This window comes from Lucilia sericata, unplaced genomic scaffold (genome assembly GCF_015586225.1).
Source record: "Lucilia sericata isolate MDLA Ls3-8-SP2 unplaced genomic scaffold, ASM1558622v1 Contig000248F_arrow, whole genome shotgun sequence".
Lineage (NCBI taxonomy): Eukaryota > Metazoa > Arthropoda > Insecta > Diptera > Calliphoridae > Lucilia > Lucilia sericata.
The window spans coordinates 389,253-411,359 of NW_023994274.1; the positions used below are offsets into that span (position 1 = coordinate 389,253).

General features: G+C 29.2%; 2 protein-coding genes across 2 annotated transcripts in view; one reads left to right on the forward strand and one right to left on the reverse strand.

Annotated features, from left to right (window-relative positions):
- Positions 1-18,144, reverse strand: part of LOC119602664 (rh5-interacting protein) — a 47,657-nt gene extending 29,513 nt beyond the window's left edge. The window contains exon 1 of the mRNA XM_037954294.1: positions 18,122-18,144. The gene's annotated coding sequence lies outside the window, so the exon portion shown is untranslated. The remainder of the gene's footprint in view (positions 1-18,121) is intronic.
- Positions 18,145-18,326: 182 nt separating this feature from the next.
- LOC119602665 (uncharacterized transporter slc-17.2) lies at positions 18,327-21,583 on the forward strand. Its single transcript, XM_037954295.1, has 6 exons — positions 18,327-18,854; positions 19,974-20,207; positions 20,277-20,720; positions 20,776-20,908; positions 21,012-21,256; positions 21,315-21,583. Exons 1-6 carry the CDS (start codon positions 18,573-18,575, stop codon positions 21,483-21,485), a joined length of 1,509 nt encoding a protein of 502 aa, XP_037810223.1. The 5' UTR covers positions 18,327-18,572; the 3' UTR covers positions 21,486-21,583.
- Positions 21,584-22,107: the final 524 nt, after the last annotated feature.

Here is a 22,107-nt window from a genome sequence, read left to right on the forward strand (position 1 = left end):
ACATTTATTATCTCAATTTTTTTGCTGGGTTGTGAAGTAAATTTACAAGTACATTTGGAATTAGTTGTGGTTGTTATTGTTATTATTATTATTGTAACTACTTATATGTATACCAGTAACTTAGATATACAATATTTATTCAATACCGTAAAAGTCCGAAAAAAATAACCAATTTAATTTCCTATTTACAAGGGTTTGTAGACAGAAAAACTAGGACAAAAACATTAAAATACTTAAAAATGAAGAGAAATAAAAAATGCTTATAATTATATTTGATGAGTTAAATAGTTTTTATTTTGTTTTTGGCAAATAATTTGAAGTTTCCTCGTAAAAACTTGCAATGGGAACTAAGCAGTGGTGTTGTGAATAAGACCGCGGACTAACATGAGTGTGATGACCAAGTTTGTATCCTGTGTCGGCAAATAATATTTTTCTTGCTTAAAACTAAACAACTTATTAACTGCTTTTTTGTAATGACTTACTGAAGTCGTTCTTTGTAAGCAGGAGTGGTAAGTATTTGGAGCCTCTTCATTAAAAAATGAAAAAATATGAAAATTAAATAGTTTTTAATTAAAAATAAGTGATTCCAATTTCCTTTTACCGTGTGATGACAATTCTTTCTTTTAGTTTTTTTTCTTTTATTTCTGTTGTTTTTGAATTGGGTCAAAAGTCTACGAGAAATCTATATTAAAAGTACTTACAGTTTGTTATTTGCCCACTTGTACACTTTTTCTAATCAGTAGCATGTCCGTTAGTTTTAGTCATAAAATAGTAAGTCATACAATGACATAAATATATATATATACAGTATATGTACACAACAAAGTCTCTGCTAAGAATATCCTACATGAAATCAACTAGCGGGAAATAGGGTTTTTGCAGCGATTTTTGAACGCTGCAATTTTTTAGGATCTGTGAAAGGATATTAAAGGCCTAGATTGGAATTAACAATGTCCAGAACTATATGAAAAATCATTTTATCACTTTATGCTTTAAGAACATACAAAAATTATTAATGTAGGGCATTAGAAAGTCCTCTAGTAATTGTTCTAATCTAATTTCTTTGGTTAATTTTTATTTTCTTTTTAATTGTCAATTAAAATGACCACAAAGTAAAAGCCACCAGCAGTCATAATAAAAACCACTAACCATACTGAGACAACAAATAACAACCAAACCCAACCATCAAGTCAATAAATATCAGGGGACAGAAACAATAATTTTTATATACATATGTACATTTTTGAATGTACATATATATAATAAAAAAAACCTCTCCCTCTTTCTTGTCACTATTAAAATCCACCACTGTGGGACAATAACATTCATACATATACAATATAACTAATCCTTATTTACATCTACACAAATATACCTGACAAATATTTAGAATGAAAAACATAAAATGAAACTAATAAGTTGGAACGGAACTACTAATAGTTTGCGAGGAAATTAAATTATAAATATATAATTGTACCTAGAAAAAGGTACCTTTTGCAGAATTTACAAAAAACCACGTGTTGCTTATAGCAACGCAAAAGTTTTATTCTCAGCGATTTGTATTTCTTTGAATATTAAAACTATAATTTACGAAAAGAAAAAATTAAAAATATTGGGGTTTTGCTCGTATTCCTATCAAAGTCCCAATATTTTGTAATCACAGAAATATTTTGGTACTTTATTCATTATCTATCTATCTATCTATCTATCTATCTATCTATCTATCTATCTATCTATCTATCTATCTATCTATCTATCTATCTATCTATCTATCTATCTATCTATCTATCTATCTATCTATCTATCTATCTATCTATCTATCTATCTATCTATCTATCTATCTATCTATCTATCTATCTATCTATCTATCTATCTATCTATCTATCTATCTATCTATCTATCTATCTATCTATCTATCTATCTATCTATCTATCTATCTATCTATCTATCTATCTATCTATCTATCTATCTATCTATCTATCTATCTATCTATCTATCTATCTATCTATCTATCTATCTATCTATCTATCTATCTATCTATCTATCTATCTATCTATCTATCTATCTATCTATCTATCTATCTATCTATCTATCTATCTATCTATCTATCTATCTATCTATCTATCTATCTATCTATCTATCTATCTATCTATCTATCTATCTATCTATCTATCTATCTATCTATCTATCTATCTATCTATCTATCTATCTATCTATCTATCTATCTATCTATTCTATCTATCTATCTATCTATCTATCTATCTATCTATCTATCTATCTATCTATCTATCTATCTATCTATCTATCTATCTATCTATCTATCTATCTATCTATCTATCTATCTATCTATCTATCTATCTATCTATCTATCTATCATGGATCGTGAGCAGTGTTTCTTTAAAGTTTTAAATTTTTCCGATAGATAGCGTCGAAGTTTTAATTTTCAGTTAACTACACCTATACCGCTAAACCGATAACATATTTTAAAATTTGAGGACAATATTGACCTTTACGTGTTAAATCCACATTTCCAATCAAAGGCCTGCAACGCGGACCGGGCACCACTAGTTTCTTTATAAAAGTCTTCAGAGTGGTTAAGATTTTTCTTTAATTATTAAGATTAGATTTACCAAAGGCAAATTTTCACATTATTTGCCTTACATTTCCAAAATCTAAAGCCTTAATATTTTTCGAATCACAGAACTAGGAAAGGTACTACTTGAAATTAGAAACTTTTACCAATATTTTTTAAAAATTATCAAGTTTGAATCAAATTGTGTAAGTACTTTTCTGTTTACAACTTGCACAAAAAATGTCGAAATTTGAAAACGTATTTGTTTTCAACATACATATGTATTCGAAATAAAGAATAAAACAATATTTACAGGAATAGAGAATATTTCGAAGACTAAAGACAACCAGAAAATGAGTAAAAAAAACAAACTAAAACAAATACATAACAAAATAATTCAATAGAGTTGTGTTTAATTCGAAATACATATGTATGTATTGTACGAATGAAAAATACATTCACAAACTTTCGAAACTGATAATAAGTAAATGGACGGAAGACAGAGCTATATACAGGTGTGCTAGAATCAACAAAAAATACAAAAAGCAAGAGACAATATTTTTCACCCAAAATAAAACCGAAAATGTATATAAAAAAGTAATAAAAAAAGCACGTAGTCCATCATTCAATATCAATACTCTAAGGGCAAATATAGAGGAAAAAATGTCTAAACATTGTACTATGTACGAGTATCTGTGTTTACGTTTGTATATATTTAAATGTGTTTGTCTTTCTCTGTGTATATTTCCATATGAATGTGTCTCATGTGAAATATGAATATGACAACTGGTCAATCATTACTGACATCTGGATGAATGATTGTTTAGCTTTTTGTTGACTATTTCTATGTAGGGTTTTGCTAATGGGAAATGTTTTCTGTTGATATTCTTGTTGATTTTTTCCATGCGAACAACTGTTGTTTGTTCCTTGAGTTTTTATTTAAAGAACTTTTACACAGAGTCCCACACATCAAAACTTCATTCTTCAAGTTTATATAAATGAACCAGAAAAATTTAATTGTCTGGTCTATGGGCTAGTATATAGTCTAGTCTATAGTCTAGTCTATAGTCTAGTCTATAGTCTAGTCTATAGTCTAGTCTATAGTCTAGTCTATAGTCTAGTCTATAGTCTAGTCTATAGTCTAGTCTATAGTCTAGTCTAGTCTAGTCTATAGTCTAGTCTATAGTCTAGTCTATAGTCTAGTCTATAGTCTAGTCTAGTCTATAGTCTAGTCTATAGTCTAGTCTATAGTCTAGTCTATAGTCTATAAGCTAGTCTATAGTCTAGTCTATAGTCTAGTCTATAGTCTAGTCTATAGTCTAGTCTATAGTCTAGTCTATAGTCTAGTCGATAGTCTAGTCTATAGTCTAGTCTATAGTCTAGTCTATAGTCTAGTCTATAGTCTAGTCTATAGTCTAGTCTATAGTCTAGTCTATAGTCTAGTCTATAGTCTAGGTCTATAGTCTAGTCTATAGTCTAGTCTATAGTCTAGTCTATAGTCTAGTCTATAGTCTAGTCTATAGTCTAGTCCTATAGTCTAGTCTATAGTCTAGTCTATAGTCTAGTCTATAGTCTAGTCTATAGTCTAGTCTATAGTCTAGTCTATAGTCTAGTCTATAGTCTAGTCTATAGTCTAGTCTACTAGTCTATAGTCTAGTCTATAGTCTAGTCTATAGTCTAGTCTATAGTCTAGTCTATAGTCTAGTCTATAGTCTAGTCTATAGTCTAGTCTATAGTCTAGTCTATAGTCTAGTCTATAGTCTAGTCTATAGTCTAGTCTATAGTCTAGTCTATAGTCTAGTCTATGTCTAGTCTATAGTCTAGTCTATAGTCTAGTCTATAGTCTGGATATATTTAGTCTATAGTCTAGTCTATAGTCTGGAGTATATTTTAGTCTATAGTCTAGTAGTCTATAGTCTGGAGTATATTTTAGTCTATAACTAGTCTATAGTCTAGTCTATAGTCTGGATTATATTTTAGTCTATAGTCTAGTCTACTCTAGTCTATAATTTAGTTTAAAGTCTAGTCTCTAGTTTAGTCTATTACCTCGTATATAGTCTGGTTTATTATCTAATCTATTTTCTAGTTAATTAATTAGATTTATTAATAACTTTTATTTAAAGTGAAGTTGACGTCAATTTAAAATTATTGCTTTATGAGAAAACAAACTGTTATTTTTAACCGCAACAAAGCAAAAAATACACATATTGTTATAGTAAATTAACAATTTCCAATTGCAAAAACTACAGATCCCATCATTTTTATAGATTATCTATTATTTGAAACTAAATAAAGAAATTACCCTCCAAAGAGACTTTTATTTTCATTTCCAATTTATTTTTTACATGCGAATAAATTACAATATTCGATAATTTTTTTAAATTAACATATCGATACATTTTAACCTACTTCAAATGTGATAAAAATACCTTTATAGGTATTAAAAAATATTTAATTTTTCAATAGATGAAGTAGAAGAAATGGAGTGTATATTGGTGCTTAAATGAATTTTAAAGTTTGGTATTAACAATTTAATTATGGAAGATTAGGGGATTTTTATCAATCATTGGCATGGACCCTGATTTTTTAGATCCTTTTGAATAACATTGTTAAAAATATATGTATTATTTCATTTTTCAATCTAATTATTCCAATCCTGAAAGCCTAAAACCGATTCTAGTTTCTATTACTATATATGTTGTATATATATTTGTTTAATATCTTTGAAAATTATTAACTACCACACACATTACCTTGATTCAGATAAGTAACTATATAGTATAATCAATTAACAATGTGTGTGTATCATTGCTATGACAATGCAGTCAATTGCTGGTTTAAAAAATTCTGTGTGATTCGTAGTTGTCTTTCTCTCGGTCTAGCACGCAGACATTCGTTAAGTCGGTCCTTATAATTGAATAGTTTAAAAATAAAAACTTATTTATAATGGAGGTTTTTTATCAACATATTCCATTAAATAATTAACGATGTGCGATTAAAGCTGGACAAGCAACTGTCGAGCAAAACCCCAAATGATTCAAATGACCAAACACATCATTGGACATACTTGCATACTAAGAGAATACATGCTTATGCATATATGCGATACTAGCATACCCTGGGTGCTTCGCTACCCTCACTTAAATTAAATATATACAAAATTTTGTTTACTTTTATAGAAAATTAAAATTGATTTAAAATTTTTTTATGTTTCAGTTTTATACGTTCAATATCACGTGATTAAATACGCATTCAGTAAGAAGCTTGTATTTTTAGTTTCATTCATTTAGCTTCCACATTATAGAAAATTTCGAAAGTACTATTTGAAAAAAAGTACTATAAAATACCTCTAATAGATAATCATTTAATCAAAAATTTTATGTTTCTGTGTTCAATATTATATACAATTCCAAAAATATGATTTTAATTAATGAAAAATTACCAAAAGTCCCTTTCAGTAGATTCCCATTCACTAAGGTCCCTACATTTTAAATTTTATTTTCAATATCTATGTTCAATATCGTAAAAATATCAAAAAGTACCATCGGAAAGACAAAAAAAGTACAAAAAACTCTCTCAATTAATTCTCATTTAATAAGGACCGTGTGTTCCGTTTAACCATTATAAAGAATCTAAACGGTACCATATGAAAAATAGAAAAGTACCAAATAGTTCCCTCTTACAGAATATTATTCAGTCAAGACCACGTATGAAAATTAGAAAAGTACCATTTATGAGATAAAAAGTACTAAAAAGTTCTCTCTTAAAGAATCTTATTCAATGAGGATTGTATATGTTTAATAATCATATGTTTTCAATTCATATTAAAGAATATAAAAAGAGTATCATTTGAAGAAAGAAAAAGTACCAAAAGTGGAATAAAGTTTACCTAAGTGGAAAGTAAGTGCAATTTTCCCCTTTTCGCTTAGAAATATACTTTTTCGAGAATTAAGTTTACAAAATGTTCCGTATTTAAATCTATATAACACAGATAAAACTCATACGATTCAAATCTGCATTCATTTGTTACAGTGCTTTTAAAAAGTACCAAACAATTTACTCGAATTTGGTCTTATATAGGCCTTAGTACTCGAATTCCAAAATAATATACCAACAGCTTATTTTGTGTGAGTAAATAAACTACTTTTTCAAATTTTATAAAAATTGGCTCAATGAGTTTGAATTAAATTTCCCGTTTTTCCCTTTTTGGTATTTTTTTCCCCAGTGAAATAGCAAAAATTTTATTACAATAAATATTACAGAGTTAGTCCGTAATTTAATAGGAATAATTCAATAAACCGAAAAAGTTTTCTTAATGTGCTAAAAAAAGTACTATAAATACAGTTTTCTCCTTGTATTTATAAAAAGGACTGAATTTTAAAAAAGTACAAAACAGGTATCTCATAATTTTGGGAGATTTATCAAAAATATTTATAAAAATTGTATTATGTTATTTAGTTCAAAAGTTATAAAGGGCCAAAAAAGGTACCAAAATCACCTTTGTTACACATTTTACCCCTTAAAAGTACGAATTTCAAAAAAGTACCAGACACCCATCTGCTCATTTTAAGAGTAGATACAGGTACATAAATGTACAAATTTCCGAAAATCCCTCCTTAGTGGATCTACATAACCAAAAACACACTACTGTCAAAATTTCATGATTCTAGGTTCAGCCGTTTGGACTGTGCGATGATGAATCAGTCAGACAGTAACGCTACTCTTTTATATATATAGATTGCTTGAAAAAGTATGGAAATAAATAAATAATTAGCATTTGGACATACATATATAAATTTTATTTTTTTTTTGTAATAATCAAGATGTTTGTGCAAAAACTTTCATTTAATAGAATAGTAGAAAAAGCTAAAAAAAATTCCACTCAAATTTATTTATTTAAAAATGTTTTATATTTGTAGGCTTAATGATTTTAGAAATTACAATCATTCAAAATCAGTTAATATATTTGCTTTTTGAAATTTATTTAAAAATTGTCTGATGTCAATTGACAAGAAATTTGAAGTTGGAACAATGAATTTTAAAAATAAAGTTCAAAATTCGACTCAAAATATATACATATAGTATGTATATATAATCTCTTTATATTAAAAATTCTGAAAGAATCATTGTCCGCTAAGAATTTTAATTTATTGACCGATTTCTCAAAAGTATTTTAAAGTTTTTTCCTCTTAGACTTAAAGGGTTAAGAAAACACATGCAAAAAGAAACAACGGAAAGTATGCACAAGTAAAAATTTATAAAAATTCAAAACTCGATATAAGAAAGATCGATAAGGTCGACTATAAAAAAAATTTCCAAAAAATTTTGGTTACAGAATTGACGTTTGTTGTACTAGTAAAAGATTTCGAGGAAAAATATATATGTATATATGTATCTATATGCTGTTCCTATTTAACAGTCGAACTACCATAATCTATTCAAAACAATCTTCTAGCATTTTAACAAAGCCAACCTATTGTATGTCCAAATAAATGTATTTATGTCCATACGTATAGACAAATATTTAATAATTTATTATATTATTTATAAACACAAAAATGAAAAAATAGTTAATACATAAAGGAATAATAAAAAAGCGTATAGAAAACAGACCCAAAACAAAAACCATGAAATAAATAAAAAATTAATTATACAATACAATGAAAAATGCAACAAAAATAAACGAAAATATATATGTATGTATGTATGTGTGTATCATATTATCAGCCATATGTTGGTTTTTACATGGAATCTATTTTTAGAATTATTACTTAGAAAGTGTCACACTAACTGACTGTATCACTATAAATAATTGCTTGACTATGTAAAAGTGAGTAAACGACATAGTATTCCAAATTTACACAAATCCATAATATACTTTTGTTTCTTTTTTCAGTCATTGCAGTAGCGAAGGGGCCTCGACTATGAAGTTTTAAGTTAAAAGAAAAACAGTTTGATCCATTAAATTAAGATCTGACTGGATAGATAAAATATATAATTTTCAGATAATAATAAGATCTCGTTAAAGAGTCTGATTCGAGTCCCGTAATGCATTTCGAATACCGATGATATAAATCTGTGGTATTGGCATTCTTTTTATAAGAAATAACTATAAATTATAGACAAATTCCATTCTGGCATTCATTAGATTCTCATTCACTAAAGTCCCTATATTTTAAATTTTATATTTATTTTTATGTTCAATATCGTAAAAATATCGAATAGTACCATCGGAAAAATGAAAAAGTACAAAAGTTGCTCTCAATAAATTCTCACTTAATAAGGATGTGTTCCGGTTTTCCATTATAGAGAATCCAAAAGGTACCATTTGAAGAATGGAAAAGTACCAAAGAGTACCCACTTACAGAATATTATTCAGTTAAGACCATGTATGTTAAAATGTATGTTCCTAGGTTGAATATTTTAGAAAATTCAAAAAGTACCATTTATAAGATAAAAAGTACTAAAAAGTTCTCTCTTAAAGAATCTTATTCAATGAGGACCGTGTATGTTTAATAATCATGTGTTTTGAATTCATATTATAAAACATACATAGTATCATTTGAAGAAAGAAAAAGTACCAAAAGTGGAATAAGTTCTACCTTAGTGGAAAGTTCTAATAAAAATAGTAAAATTTTTTCCTTTTTCGCTTAGAAATATACTTTTTTGAGAATTAAGTTTACAAAATGTTCCGTATTTAAATCTATGTATCACAGATAAAACACAAACGATTCAAATCTGCATTCATTAATTTGTTCCAAAAAAATTGCGCTTTCAAAAAGGTACCAAACAATTTACTCGAATTTGGTCCTATATAGGCCTTAGTACTCGAATTCCAAAATAATATAATAATACAATAGCTTATTTTGTGTGAGTAAATAAACTACTTTTTCAAATTTTATAAAAATTGAGTTTGAATAAAATTTAATTTTCCGTTTTTCCCCTTTTTGGCAGTTTTTTCCCCAGTGAAATAGCAAACATTTTGGTTCAATAAATATTATAGAGTTAGTCCGTAATTTAATAGGAATACTTCAATAAAAAAATAGTTTAAAAGATAAAGTTTTCTTAATGTGCTAAAAAAAGTGCCAAATATACAGCTTTACACCCAAAAAGGGCTGAATTTTAAAAAAGTACAAAACAGGTGTCTCCTAATTTTGGGAGATATATTCAAAATATTTACAAAAATGTTATTTTGTTTATTAGTTAAAAAGTTATAAAGGGCCAAAAAAGGTACCAAAACCACCTTTGTTACACATGTTCACTCCTTAAAAGTACGAATTTGAAAAAAGTCCTTATCATACAATACCATGCAAATTTCTCCACTTTTTGTGACACTGGTCGACAAATTTGAAGTTTTTTCGTGTTTCCCATTTTTTTTCCCTCTAATCATTCGCTTTAATTTGATCCGTTCAATTAAGAACATGACCCTTTTGGTCTCATTGTATTATTGAGTGTGACCTAAATTGGCCTTACTCCAAAATGGAGGATTATGCGTTTATGCTGATGTCTACAACGCACAAAATATTGGTTCTATATAACACCATAAAGTAAACCAATGTTTCTAAGTAAATTAAGCCATCCATCCTTCTGGCTGGCTATACATGTAAGGCTTGTGTGCAAGGTACAGGTCGCAATTATCAATACAATTTGATAATACGCAAGGACGAAGCCTATTGAAAATGGTTAAAATCGATTCATTATTTCACATAGATCCCATACAACTGTTTTACGACCCCCCCCCCCCCCTGTGTAATTGTATCTCTATAAAAACTGCACAACTAAGGTTCATGCAAACTTTGAAGACCTTGTCAAATTTCGTAATGATCTTGCCTAACTAATTTGACATAAATTATGAAAAATAAATCATATTTTATATCCATCACTGGTATCATATGGACGACCACGTCCGACTTTACTCTCTTACTTGTTTTTATTGCACAATTGATATGTGGGGTTCCAAACTTAGTCCTCATAAGCACAAACAAAAAACAAATAATCACAGTAAACTTCACAAAGTCCATAAAAATCAAATCAAATTTGAAAAACATATATTTATACACTTTTAGTTCTTATTGAAAATAAACTTTGACCTTATTTCAATATCGTGAGAGATATTGAAATAAATTAAGTGCATTTTAGTGCATAATAAGTATAGATAGTCAAAACGCAAATACATACCTATCAAAGTTCATGTTACATAAATGCTGTCGACCAGTGTATTTTTGTTTGTTGTATGACAAATAGATTTACATATTAATTCATAATATAAATTTTTTAAAAGGTTTTTTTAGGGACATGTTATTCCTTTCCCTTTACGAGCATTTGTACAACGTTTTTACTACCATTTGTAAAACATTTGTATTGTTCATTTTTAGTCTTATTTTTAAAGTTAAATATTGTATAGAAGAATCAGGGTGGCACATTTTTGGTAAAACTTTAAAAGAACAAGTTAGTGTGCCATGCCGAATTATACTTTTAAGAAGCAAGGAGATAGACAGACAGACAGATAGACAAACAAACAGACGGACGGGCGGACGTACCTTTGTTGGATTTCAGATCTCTCAGTGCTATACACGGAATGACAAATATATATACCCTCTATCACCACCTTTGGGTAAACAGACATACAAAAATATAAATATATACATATGTACCTAGAGTAAATAAGCCACAAAATTTATGATTCCAATTATTTGTGTATCAAACAAATATTACCTTCCCCACTGAAGTGATAAGGATATTAAAGGATCTACCTTAATGTAAACATTTAAATATATAATACATACTATTAATATGTATTTACAAATCTCTGGGGAATGTCCGAAGCCAAATTATATTGGAAAATACAACACGTTCTTTAAAGCAGACCTCACTTATATATGTCATACCTAACCTCAACAACATATGGTACCTCATCTATTTTATATTTAAACTATTACAAAAAATGTAATTAAACTTTAAAATTTCGATTATTGTGTATTCAAAAAAGTTCATGTGTCCACCTTTAAAACCATTGATTTACTTATATACTAGTGTTATGTAAATAAACTGTTATTATAAATCTACCCACTGTATTTTACAAATCCAGTAAATAGATGATTTAAAAGGACCTTTAATAAAATGTTAACATATAATGTCCCAGCAAAAACTTTCATTACTAAGTAAGTGGTTAAAATACTAATATTTATTTACACAATAGCATTTTTACTCCTTATTTTAACACGATGATGTGATTGGAGGAAATTCTTCCCACAATCGCTTACAAGTAATTATAAAAATAAGTCAACGTAAATCGTATGAAGAAACATATAAAGCTTTTGAATCTACACGGAGAATTTACATAACACTTTATTATGTTATTAGACTACTTTTCTGTAATCAGTACGTTTTGTAGTAGTCATTGAAAAGTATGTTAATAAGTAAGTGGTTACAATTGAAAGTAATTATAATGTTTTTACTGGGGTGTATATTTCATTGACATTGTCACTGTCAATTAATATATTTGAATTCGATTATGTGAGTTCATGTGTTGTTTAAAAGCATTTATCAATCTGTCTTTCAAACCATCGTAAATACCAGGTGCGCATCCACAATCGTCAAAAATAGAAATTTTCTAAACCGAAATTTGATCGGATATAAGTAGTGCCATACTTCACTACTACTTCAACCAAGGCTCTGGAAACGTTGCTAGATATTCCACCCATTGAAACATATTTAAGATATGAGGTGGCGCTTACCAAAAGCGGTTATAGGACTCGTCATCAATTTATACTGGACAATGTATATCAGACACAGAATATGCCGGAAACTTTGAAACGCTGATACCAGATAGAATGTCTTGGTCAAGCGGAACATTAGAACAAATAGTAGGAATCCGTTGCTACAAGGATGCCTTTGAATTAGGGGAAAAGTGGGCGTGGGGTCCTATATTGATGACCCAAAAACAGAAATATACCACCGTTTACCTAATCATAACACAAGCTTCCAGCAGAAGTCCGAGCAATAAAGGAATGTGTTAATTGGAAGAATAAATATGGCGCCCACGAGACTTAATAATTTGCCTACAACCAGAAGGCAAGGCGACATCAGGTGATAGAATTAAATCTAAGACCGTATGGGATTGTAAGAAAGCTTTAACTGAATACTCTCCCAGAGGTAATGTTTACATCATATGGGTACCAGACCACTCGGGAGTAGTCGGCAATTAAAGGGTGAATGTAATAGCTTTAAAGGGAAGGGTCGAACTCCCAGGTAGTTAACCTGACAAACCCAATACCATTAGACTCAACAAAAGCTGAATTAAAAATATGGGCGAAAGAATCCCATTAGGCCTCAAAGATCTTATGGGGTGACCCTGATGAGATCAAGACGAGAAATTTACTCAAAATGACCAATTTTGAGGTTAGTGTGATGGTACGTATTCTGAGTGGAATTGATAGTGAAACTCTGGAGCACTTTCTATGCCGCTGTCAGGCATTCGTCGAAGTTAGATCCAAGTATCTTGATCTCTGATTGGATAATTCTTAGCAATTACGTTCAGGAAACTGAGTTTTTGAAATTTGAAAAACAATTTTTTGAACAATTTGAAATGAAAAGGAGCACACAACAGACCCGATAGTGGCATTGGTGTATTTCTTCGGATTTGATGTAATATACATACATCCTCCTATCACTTTAACTTAACCTAAATGAAGAAAAGTGAAGAAGGGTAAAGGAAAAGTAAAAACAGATAAAATTGGAAATTGCTACAAAATTTCTGATTTTATGATTTACTGGTAATTTTATGTCAATTGTGAACGTTCATTAAATTGTCTTAAGGTGATGGTGGAACTACGCTTTACAATTTCGGGGTGCTTATATGTAACTATATAGCGCAAAATTTCACTATTGCTTCATAATCAACATATGTTCGTTCCTCCCCAAACTCTTGAACGGGATACGCGCCTGTTAAATACTGTTGTGAAACGTCAACTGTGTCTTAAATAAGATATGTATAACATGTTATTATCTCAATATTTTGTATGCAATACCTATTATTTAAACTTAGAATGTCTACATCAATTAATCGTTTATCAAATGGGTATTTCTCTTTATCAGCTTTATCCAAATGTTAAGAATTTTAATGTCATTTTATCATGCTACAAATCCCAGCAGTGTTGGGGTCGTAGTACCGCCTACATGATCAAATGAAATTGATCGTAATTTTCTGTTTTGAAATGCTAGTATTGTCGCTATCAGCACTAAAGGGAAAACAGGTAATAATAAATAGTAAGATATGGCAAATCATATTATACCCTATACCAGTGAGTATGTGGATTATTTTTAATAATAAAACTTTAGGCAAGGACTAATTTTGGTAGAAGGATTTTGTATGGGAGCTAGAGTCAAATTAGGCCTGATTATTACGAAAATCGACAGTATCATTTAGACTTATACAAAACGATGCCAAGCTGATTTTTGTAAACCCTTTTATGGGAGGGGTGCGAATATATGAATCGATTTCAATCATTTCCAATAAGACAAGAAGCTTATGTGCCAAATTTCATCAAACTGTCTTGAAAATTGCGCCCTGTAGCGTGCGTACAAAGTTCACTGGACACAGACGGACAGACAGAGGGACATAGCTTAATCGATTCAAAAAGTACAAATACATAATACCCTCCCCTCACTAGTGGTGTAGGGTATATTTATTACTCATATACATTTGCAGAAATACATATGCATGTAAATGTTTGAAATACCTTGATGAATGGATGATAAGAAATAATTGTACGCACGAACAGTTATGGTCAGATAATGTAAATGAATCATACATGTACATAAATATATATCCATACAAGAAAAATCTTTACAAGATTCTAGGTATCGAAGTAACGATCAGCTACTACAATTCCTATTATTCATAATGATTTCTTAGCAAATTATTTTTATGTATTACAAATAAGTCTATAGTTTCCATTTTTAAATTGTATTAAATTTGTTATAACGTTTAATAATCCAATTATTTTTACAATATAATAAAATTTTTTTTTATTACAAACTAAAGATTCATTTGGGTCATAAATATAAAAATATATATTTTTTCTCTTCTCCATTATTATAGTGAATAAAATCAAAATTAAGTGTAATAATAAATTGATCTTGAATTGCAATTGAATTGTTTTATATACATATGTATTCGCAATAATCCGCACACAAGGTCTGGGGCTACAAATCTGTATTCAATATATTATTTAGATTTCTTTTCGATTTATTTTCATTATCAGCATGCGCCAGTAACACTAAAGCTCATATAATTAGCAAACTATGGAATCGGTATACTATTTATATAGGCGGCAGGGGATTAGTAGTGGCTTTTTACGATCAGACTATTGCAGTTGAATAATACATATGTATGTCTATGCAAGAGAGAATTTAATTATATATTAAAAAAAAAAAACTATTTCAATATTGAATGTTTAAATTGCGTTCATTCCTTTGTGTACTCAATATTTTACTTAAAGTAAGAACATGTGTGATTTTTTTATTAATGGAAGCAATAAACTGGTATTAATGGAATTTAAATTGTAAGAGACATTAAAAGGCAAAAGTGAACCTACAATGTTCTATCTATTTACTATGTATATCAGTAGCAAAATTTCCTGTTTGATTTGGATTCCATTTGATTGATTTTATACCCTACACCACTTTAGTGTAGTGGATATATTGGGTTTGTGCTGATATTTGTAACGCACAATAATATTAGTTCTATACCCACCTTAAAGTATACCAATAGGCTTAGAATCGCTTTCTATATAGATTTAAGGCTTACAAACTTTGTAATCAAGCTATGAGTCGCAATTTTGAAGATAATTTGATACATAACCTTCTATTAAACCCGGGAAGAAACCCAGAACCATTGATTATTTGAACCATTGAATAGGGCTTTTGAGCTTTTAATTATATTTAATATATATCGACGAGAAGCGGTTTCAAATTTGCCTTGATGACCCTGCCAATTTTCGCAATTATCGGGCCTCGAGCTCCCATACAACCCCCCCTCAAAAAATATGTTAAATCTCCACAATTCTCTTAAAAAGGCTAATGTCACGATAAAATCATCCACCATATTTTATGAGGCTCGGTCCTATTTTTCCTAGTTTTTCATCAATAAATCGCTTAAATATATCGGAGGCAAGGTACAGTTTAATTTAACTTAAATGTTTTATTATGAAAAACATAAATCTCATTTTTTTACCCACCATCAAAAAAGTTGGGGGTTTTTGTCATTCCGTTTGTAACATTTCGAAATATTGGTCATAGACCCAAAAAAGTATATATATTCTGGATCCTTATTAAATTCTAAGACGATGTCCGTCCGTCTGTTCGTCTGTCTGTTGAAAGCACGATAGGGTCCGAACGAGAAGAGCTAAGGAGCTGAAATTTTGTACAATTATTTTTTATTCATTCACTTTGTTTAGAATTGAAAGTGGGCCATATCGGTCCATATTTTCGCATATCCAACATACAAGTGGCCCCCCGAAAAACAGTTTAAACCGTCATAGCTAGTTTAAAAACATTTGTATGTCAATGAAATTCCACATAAACAAGTTTCATATGAACCAAAATCTCTCTACCAAATTTTATAGGAATCGGTCCATAATTAACCCTACCCTCCATATAAGGTCCCTCTCAGAAAAAGACTATAATGCTCATTACTTGCTTCAAAATGATAGCAAAGCAACAAAATTCAACACAAAGAAGTTTTAGTGGAACTAAAATATCTTTGCCAAATCTTACGGAGATACGCCCATAATTGACCCTACCCCCATTATAAGGTCCCTCTCAGAAAAAGACTATAACGCTCATTTCTTGCTTCAAAATGATAGCAAAGCTACAAAATTCAACTCAAAGAAGTTTTAGTGGAACTAACTAACGATTTCAGCCTTTTGGTGTTCAAAATGAAAGAGTAGATTTTTGCTAGATGATCACTTGATAAACAGCTTTTGTTCATGATTGTTCGTTGGTCAAACATTTCTGAAGTCTAAAGTCAACAAAAGAAATTGACGCCTCAGTACATGTATATCCAGTGAACAGTGTCCTGTTATGGTCGCGATAAAGTTTCTATGATGAAATCCAGACATGTTTGTAGCAAAATTCGTCCAATATCAATCCTAGGCCAGATTTTTCTGGTTTTTCATCTTCTGTTAGCGATGAATTGTAGTTTGTTTGCAATCAGCTGTTTTCCTTTTGCATACCTTACGTCGATGTTGCAGTCAAACTCATTCAAAATTAGGTCCTATCACTACGCGGTAGCCAATAGTGATCTAGTAACGAAAATCCTTTTCTCGGGTTCGATTCTCTAAAACCAATCACAAACTAATTTACATGTTTGGGTATTAAATTTGGAAGAGGGATAAACCGCAGCCCCTATCTTTGATTTTTCTACTTGTAAATGTCGTCGGCCAAACAATGACACTTGTATTAAAAAAGTTTAAAATTATGTTTAGAGTAAATATCGAAAACTTTAAAGCATTGCCACGCTAGGAAAAAAGTAATAGGAATGGATAGGACCGATTTGAAATTAAAGAAACGGTCTCAGTACCCTACCAGCGAATCGTGATCTTAGTACAACTTGTTAAAAACAAATTTCTACAATCAATAATTTAATTATATTTTACTAAAAAATCTATGTTTTAGAAAACATCGATGTTTCACCGATATATCTATATCGTTATTTCTCCTACATTCATACATCCTATATAATGGATATTTTATCGTTTATTTATATATGTATTTCAAAGAAAAATCTATACTTTTCACTTAAAATCGTTAATTCACCAAAAATTTATATATTTCTCCAAAAACTATATTGTAACGAAAAATCGATATTTCACCAAATAGTCAATATTTCACTGAAAAAAACATTTCACCGATAAACTAATATTTCACCGAAAATTTATATTTCACCAAAAAGTCGATTTTTTAAATATTTTATCAAAATGTCACCAAAAACTGGATTTCACACTATAATTTCAACTTTTCACCAAAACAAAAATTTTTTATCATAAAATCTACACATTTATTAATATATATTGTACTTCAAAAAAATCCACAAACACAAAATGTTTTAAATTGTTACAACACAAATGACAAACTTAAAATACCGCACTATTCTTAGCAATATTTATTAATACAAATGGGAGCAGTAGTAATCACAATAATTTTCGTACTACAAAAAAATTATTAAAAAAAAACAAATATTTTAAAGCTAAAATACTAACGTAAGTTTATTTAAAAATAGAATTCAAAGTAAATTATAAAATATTTAAAAGCCCCTCCAAAAAAACAATTTTGAGGCTGATAATTTCCTCTTCTTAGCACTAAATAATTTTATATTTTTTGAGGTTTTTGTTGTTTTCTTTTTGTTCTAAATAACAAAAAAACAAATTGAGTACTTGTTACAACAGGCGCAACAACAACAACAACTACAACAAGTATGTAAGAATCGTGACAAAATTGAATTTCTTTAAATTTTAAATGTAAATGTATAAAATAAAATATTATTACTTTTATTAGGTGTTGCTTTTAATATGCCTTACACGGGTTTTTTATTTTATTTGTTGCTAATTATTTATTGTTGCTTCGGTCTCTTTTTATTTTTATTATAATTGTAACGGTTTAATTCATCAATATTACACTCAAAATACCACAAAAACAACAACAATGAAAACAAAAATAAAAAAAAAAATTATAATATTTTCTCAATTTCTGTCAATTACTTTAGTTTCAGTTTCAATTAGTGCGCCAGGGAATTTGAGAGATTAAACAACAAAATTTAAATGAATAAAACAAAATTTAATTAAAAATTTATTAAATCCAAAACTAAGTGACTAGTGTCTGAGAGTGCGTGTGTGTGTCTGAATATAAATTTGTAAATTCTCTAATCTAAGTTTTTAACTCAGCATTTTGATTTTAATGTTGTTTTTAATTGCTTGAGTTTGTTGTTTTTTTTTTTTTAATGGCTAAAACTGAAATACCGACAAATTTCGATGGCATTGCTGATACGGTTGCAATTAATAAAACACCCCCATTATGGGGCTCTGCCAGATTGACCTATACCATTTGTGCCTTTTTGGCCATGGTCGTTCAGTTGTGTTTACGAAATACCCTAAATTTTGTTATTTTGTGTATGGTGAAGCACCAACCAAGAGAAGTTGAAAATTCCACAGATTATAGTGTTAATGCCGATGATAACAGTTGTGGTCCCATTGACAGTGGAAATGGGACAACAATTGAAAGAGTAAGTTGTCGCATGTATGGACTTTTATACAAATTTAAACATTTGCGGAACCACGTTGAAAAAATAATTGTCAATTTTGCATTTCTTAATGTTATAGTCAAATTACCTCTTTTTACATATGTTCATACTTATTATGTATTAGAGATTGTGTTCGCGGTTAATGAACGAAACTTATTTATATCAACTGTTAAAAATAGTAACTTCACTCGGTACAAGAATTTTAAAATATGTCTTGGTTTTCGAAGAAATAAATATTTGCGATGGTTTTTATACATTTTATAAAATCATTCACAAATTGAGTGAAAAACACAAAAGTGACAAAAGTTATGAATCTTGTTTACTAAACTGAACAAATAAAAAACGAATCACATATACTTGCTATTCAGCAAAAATAATGAATAGTTTCTCTCCTAATATCAAGAACCTTCCAAAAATTAAGTTTTCCGTGGAAAATTTCTCGTATAAGATTTTAGATTGAAGTAAGTTTTCTTTAGAAAACATTTCTCTCAATAAATGAGATGAAAAATTTCTAAAGAAAGTTTCTCTTCTAATAAAAGAGATGAACTTTTTTACAAAAGTGACAAAAATGAAATGAATATGAATCTCGTTTACTAAACTGATCGAATAAAAACGAAATCAATTTAAAATTGAAGTTTTCTTTAGAAAATTTCTCTCATAAGATTTTAGATTGAAGTAAGTTTTCTGTAGAAAACTACTCTCCCAATAATTGAGACGAAAAATTTCTATCGACAATTTCTCTCCTAAAAATTGAGATGATATAAATCATATATCTTTGCTATTCAGCAAAAATATTGAATAGTTTCTCTGATAAAAATTAAATTTTCTCTGGAAAATTTCTCTCACAAGTTTTTAGTCTGAAGTAAGTTTTTTATAGAAAACATCTCTCTCTATAATGGAGACAAAAAGTTTATCTCCGAATAATTGAGATTTAAGATTTCTATAGAAATCTCTCAATAATTAAGAGGAAATATTTTTACCCAAAAATTCTATCTTAATAATTGAGACAATAAATAGTCTGCTTATCTTTCCTTCAAAATGTAAATCTAATTAAGTGAGAAAAAATCTCTGTATTATTTCAATTCTTTATACTTTTTTTAGTCTGGCACTCTATTATGGTCACGGTCTCAAGAATTCGCCTTATTGGGCACATTCTATTATGGCTATCTAGTAACACTGCCAGTAGCTGGGCGATTGGCGGATAAGTTTGGCGGTAAGCTCTTATTTGTACACTCCATAACAGCTCAAGCAATTATCTTCATGCTAATACCATTTTTTGCTCAAAGAAGCTATATGGGAGCAGTGGTAATACGCATATTACAAGGTCTAATAGCGGTAAGAATTTTAAAAAATTCCTTAAATTTAATCAAGAAAACAATGAAAACTAATAATTAATTCTTTTAGGGTTGTGGCAATCCTGCCCTCTATCAATTATTCTCTACATGGGCTCATCCCAATGAACGCACTGCCTTTTTATCCTTCGCTTATGGTGGCTATTCTGTGGGCGCTTTATTAGTATTTCCTATATCGAGCTTCTTGTGCAAATTTGGCTGGGAATTGGCTTTTTATGCTGTCGGTAGTGTTTCTTTAATATTTGGCATTTGTTGCCAGTGGCTGGTGTTCAGCAGCTTAGAAGATCATCCTCGTTTGTCGAAGGATGAGTATGATTATTTGAAAGCAAATCATATAGAAAAATCTACCACCGGAGTGCCCTGGAAATCGATTTTAACCTCAGTGCCAGTGTATGCTTTTATATTTACACATATTTTTCATACTTATGGTGTCATGGTTTTTACACTCTTGATACCGAGATTTTTTAATGAAGCCATGGGTTTGCCATTGGATTTGGTAAGTCCTTATTTTAAGTATTGAAACAAAAAATGAAAATTTAATATATTTTCAGGTGGGTTTAATATCGTCAGCTCCATTTTTGGGAGCCTTTATATCAAAAGCAGTTACCATTACTTCCTGCACCATTATAGAAAAAAGGCCAAATTTAAATCTTACACTATACAGACGCATTGTGTATATAATTTGTAAGTTTTTAAGACTTCTTAAATATGTAATTATTAAATATATTGTAGGCTATATAATTTTGTTTCCAGCCAATCAATAACTTTTCATATTTTTTTATTTTAGGTAATTGTTTCACCATACTCTTTATCTTGGGCATGATAATATCCAACTGTCATCAACGTGTTATGGTAGTTTTATTTACAGTTTGTATTGGTATTACCACAGATATGGGATTTTCTGGTGTCTATTGGCCTAGTCTACTGTATGTAGCACCAGCATTTGCAGGCCTTATAACAGGTATAGCCAATTGTTTGGCTACAGCAAGTGGATTTTTGGCACCTCTAGGAATATCTACAATAGTGCGTCATGTAAGTGTTGAAACGATATTCCTTATATAACAATTTTAATATATTTTTTTATTTCAAGGGCACCAAAGTTGAATGGAATTTGGTTATGGCCTCCTTAATGACCGCTTATCTTTTGGGTGCTATTGTTTATGGTCTTTTTGGCAGTTCAAAATTGGCCAAATGGGGTCAGGTCACAAAATTAGAAAGTAATAATAACAGAAATAACCCACAGGAAACAACAGAGACTTAAATGTAGCTATTGAATTTTGTAAATATGTACTTGTAAAATTTTTTTTATATGTATTTTGTTATTGTTGTTTTATTAAGTAGTATATGTAAAAAAAAAAACGAAGAGTGTCCTTATTATTGTATGTTTTTAATAATATTAGTATCCCTAGTTTATAATTTATAACATTTTAAAAGCATTTTATCAATACATTGTTTTATTTTGGTGCTTTTTAATATGTTTATTTACAATTATACACGATATTTGTTTCATTAATGTAATAAAATTTTAATAATTTAAAATTTTTAAGAAAAAAATATTATTTTACTGAATTTTTAGGTTAGAAATAAAATCTACAGCAATTTTGAACTTGTTTATGTTAAATTTTATCGCTATACGTACTATTATTTTAAACTCAGTAAAGAGTTTTTAAGTCATTTTCTAAAGGGGACCTTCTATAGAGGGATAGTGTCAACTATGAACCGATCCCAATAAAATTTGTTTAGTAAAAGTAGTTTATATTGAATTTCTGTTTAAGTCAATTATGGCTATTTAAATAAACTGTATTCCGGGCGCCTCTTGTATGGGTTTTGAGTAACACCATAGACTGATGTTTCCATATTTAAATAGAAAACTTCTTTTGATG

What these genes read in the sequence shown, in the direction of transcription:
- LOC119602665 (XM_037954295.1), top strand. Translation starts at nt 18,573, where the DNA reads ATGGCTAAAACTGAAATACCGACAAATTTCGATGGCATTGCTGATACG. An exon ending in ATGGGACAACAATTGAAAGA is followed by an intron (nt 18,855 to 19,973) that starts GTAAGTTGTCGC and finishes TACTTTTTTTAG; the next exon opens with TCTGGCACTCTATTATGGTC. An exon ending in TATCTACAATAGTGCGTCAT is followed by an intron (nt 21,257 to 21,314) that starts GTAAGTGTTGAA and finishes TTTTATTTCAAG; the next exon opens with GGCACCAAAGTTGAATGGAA.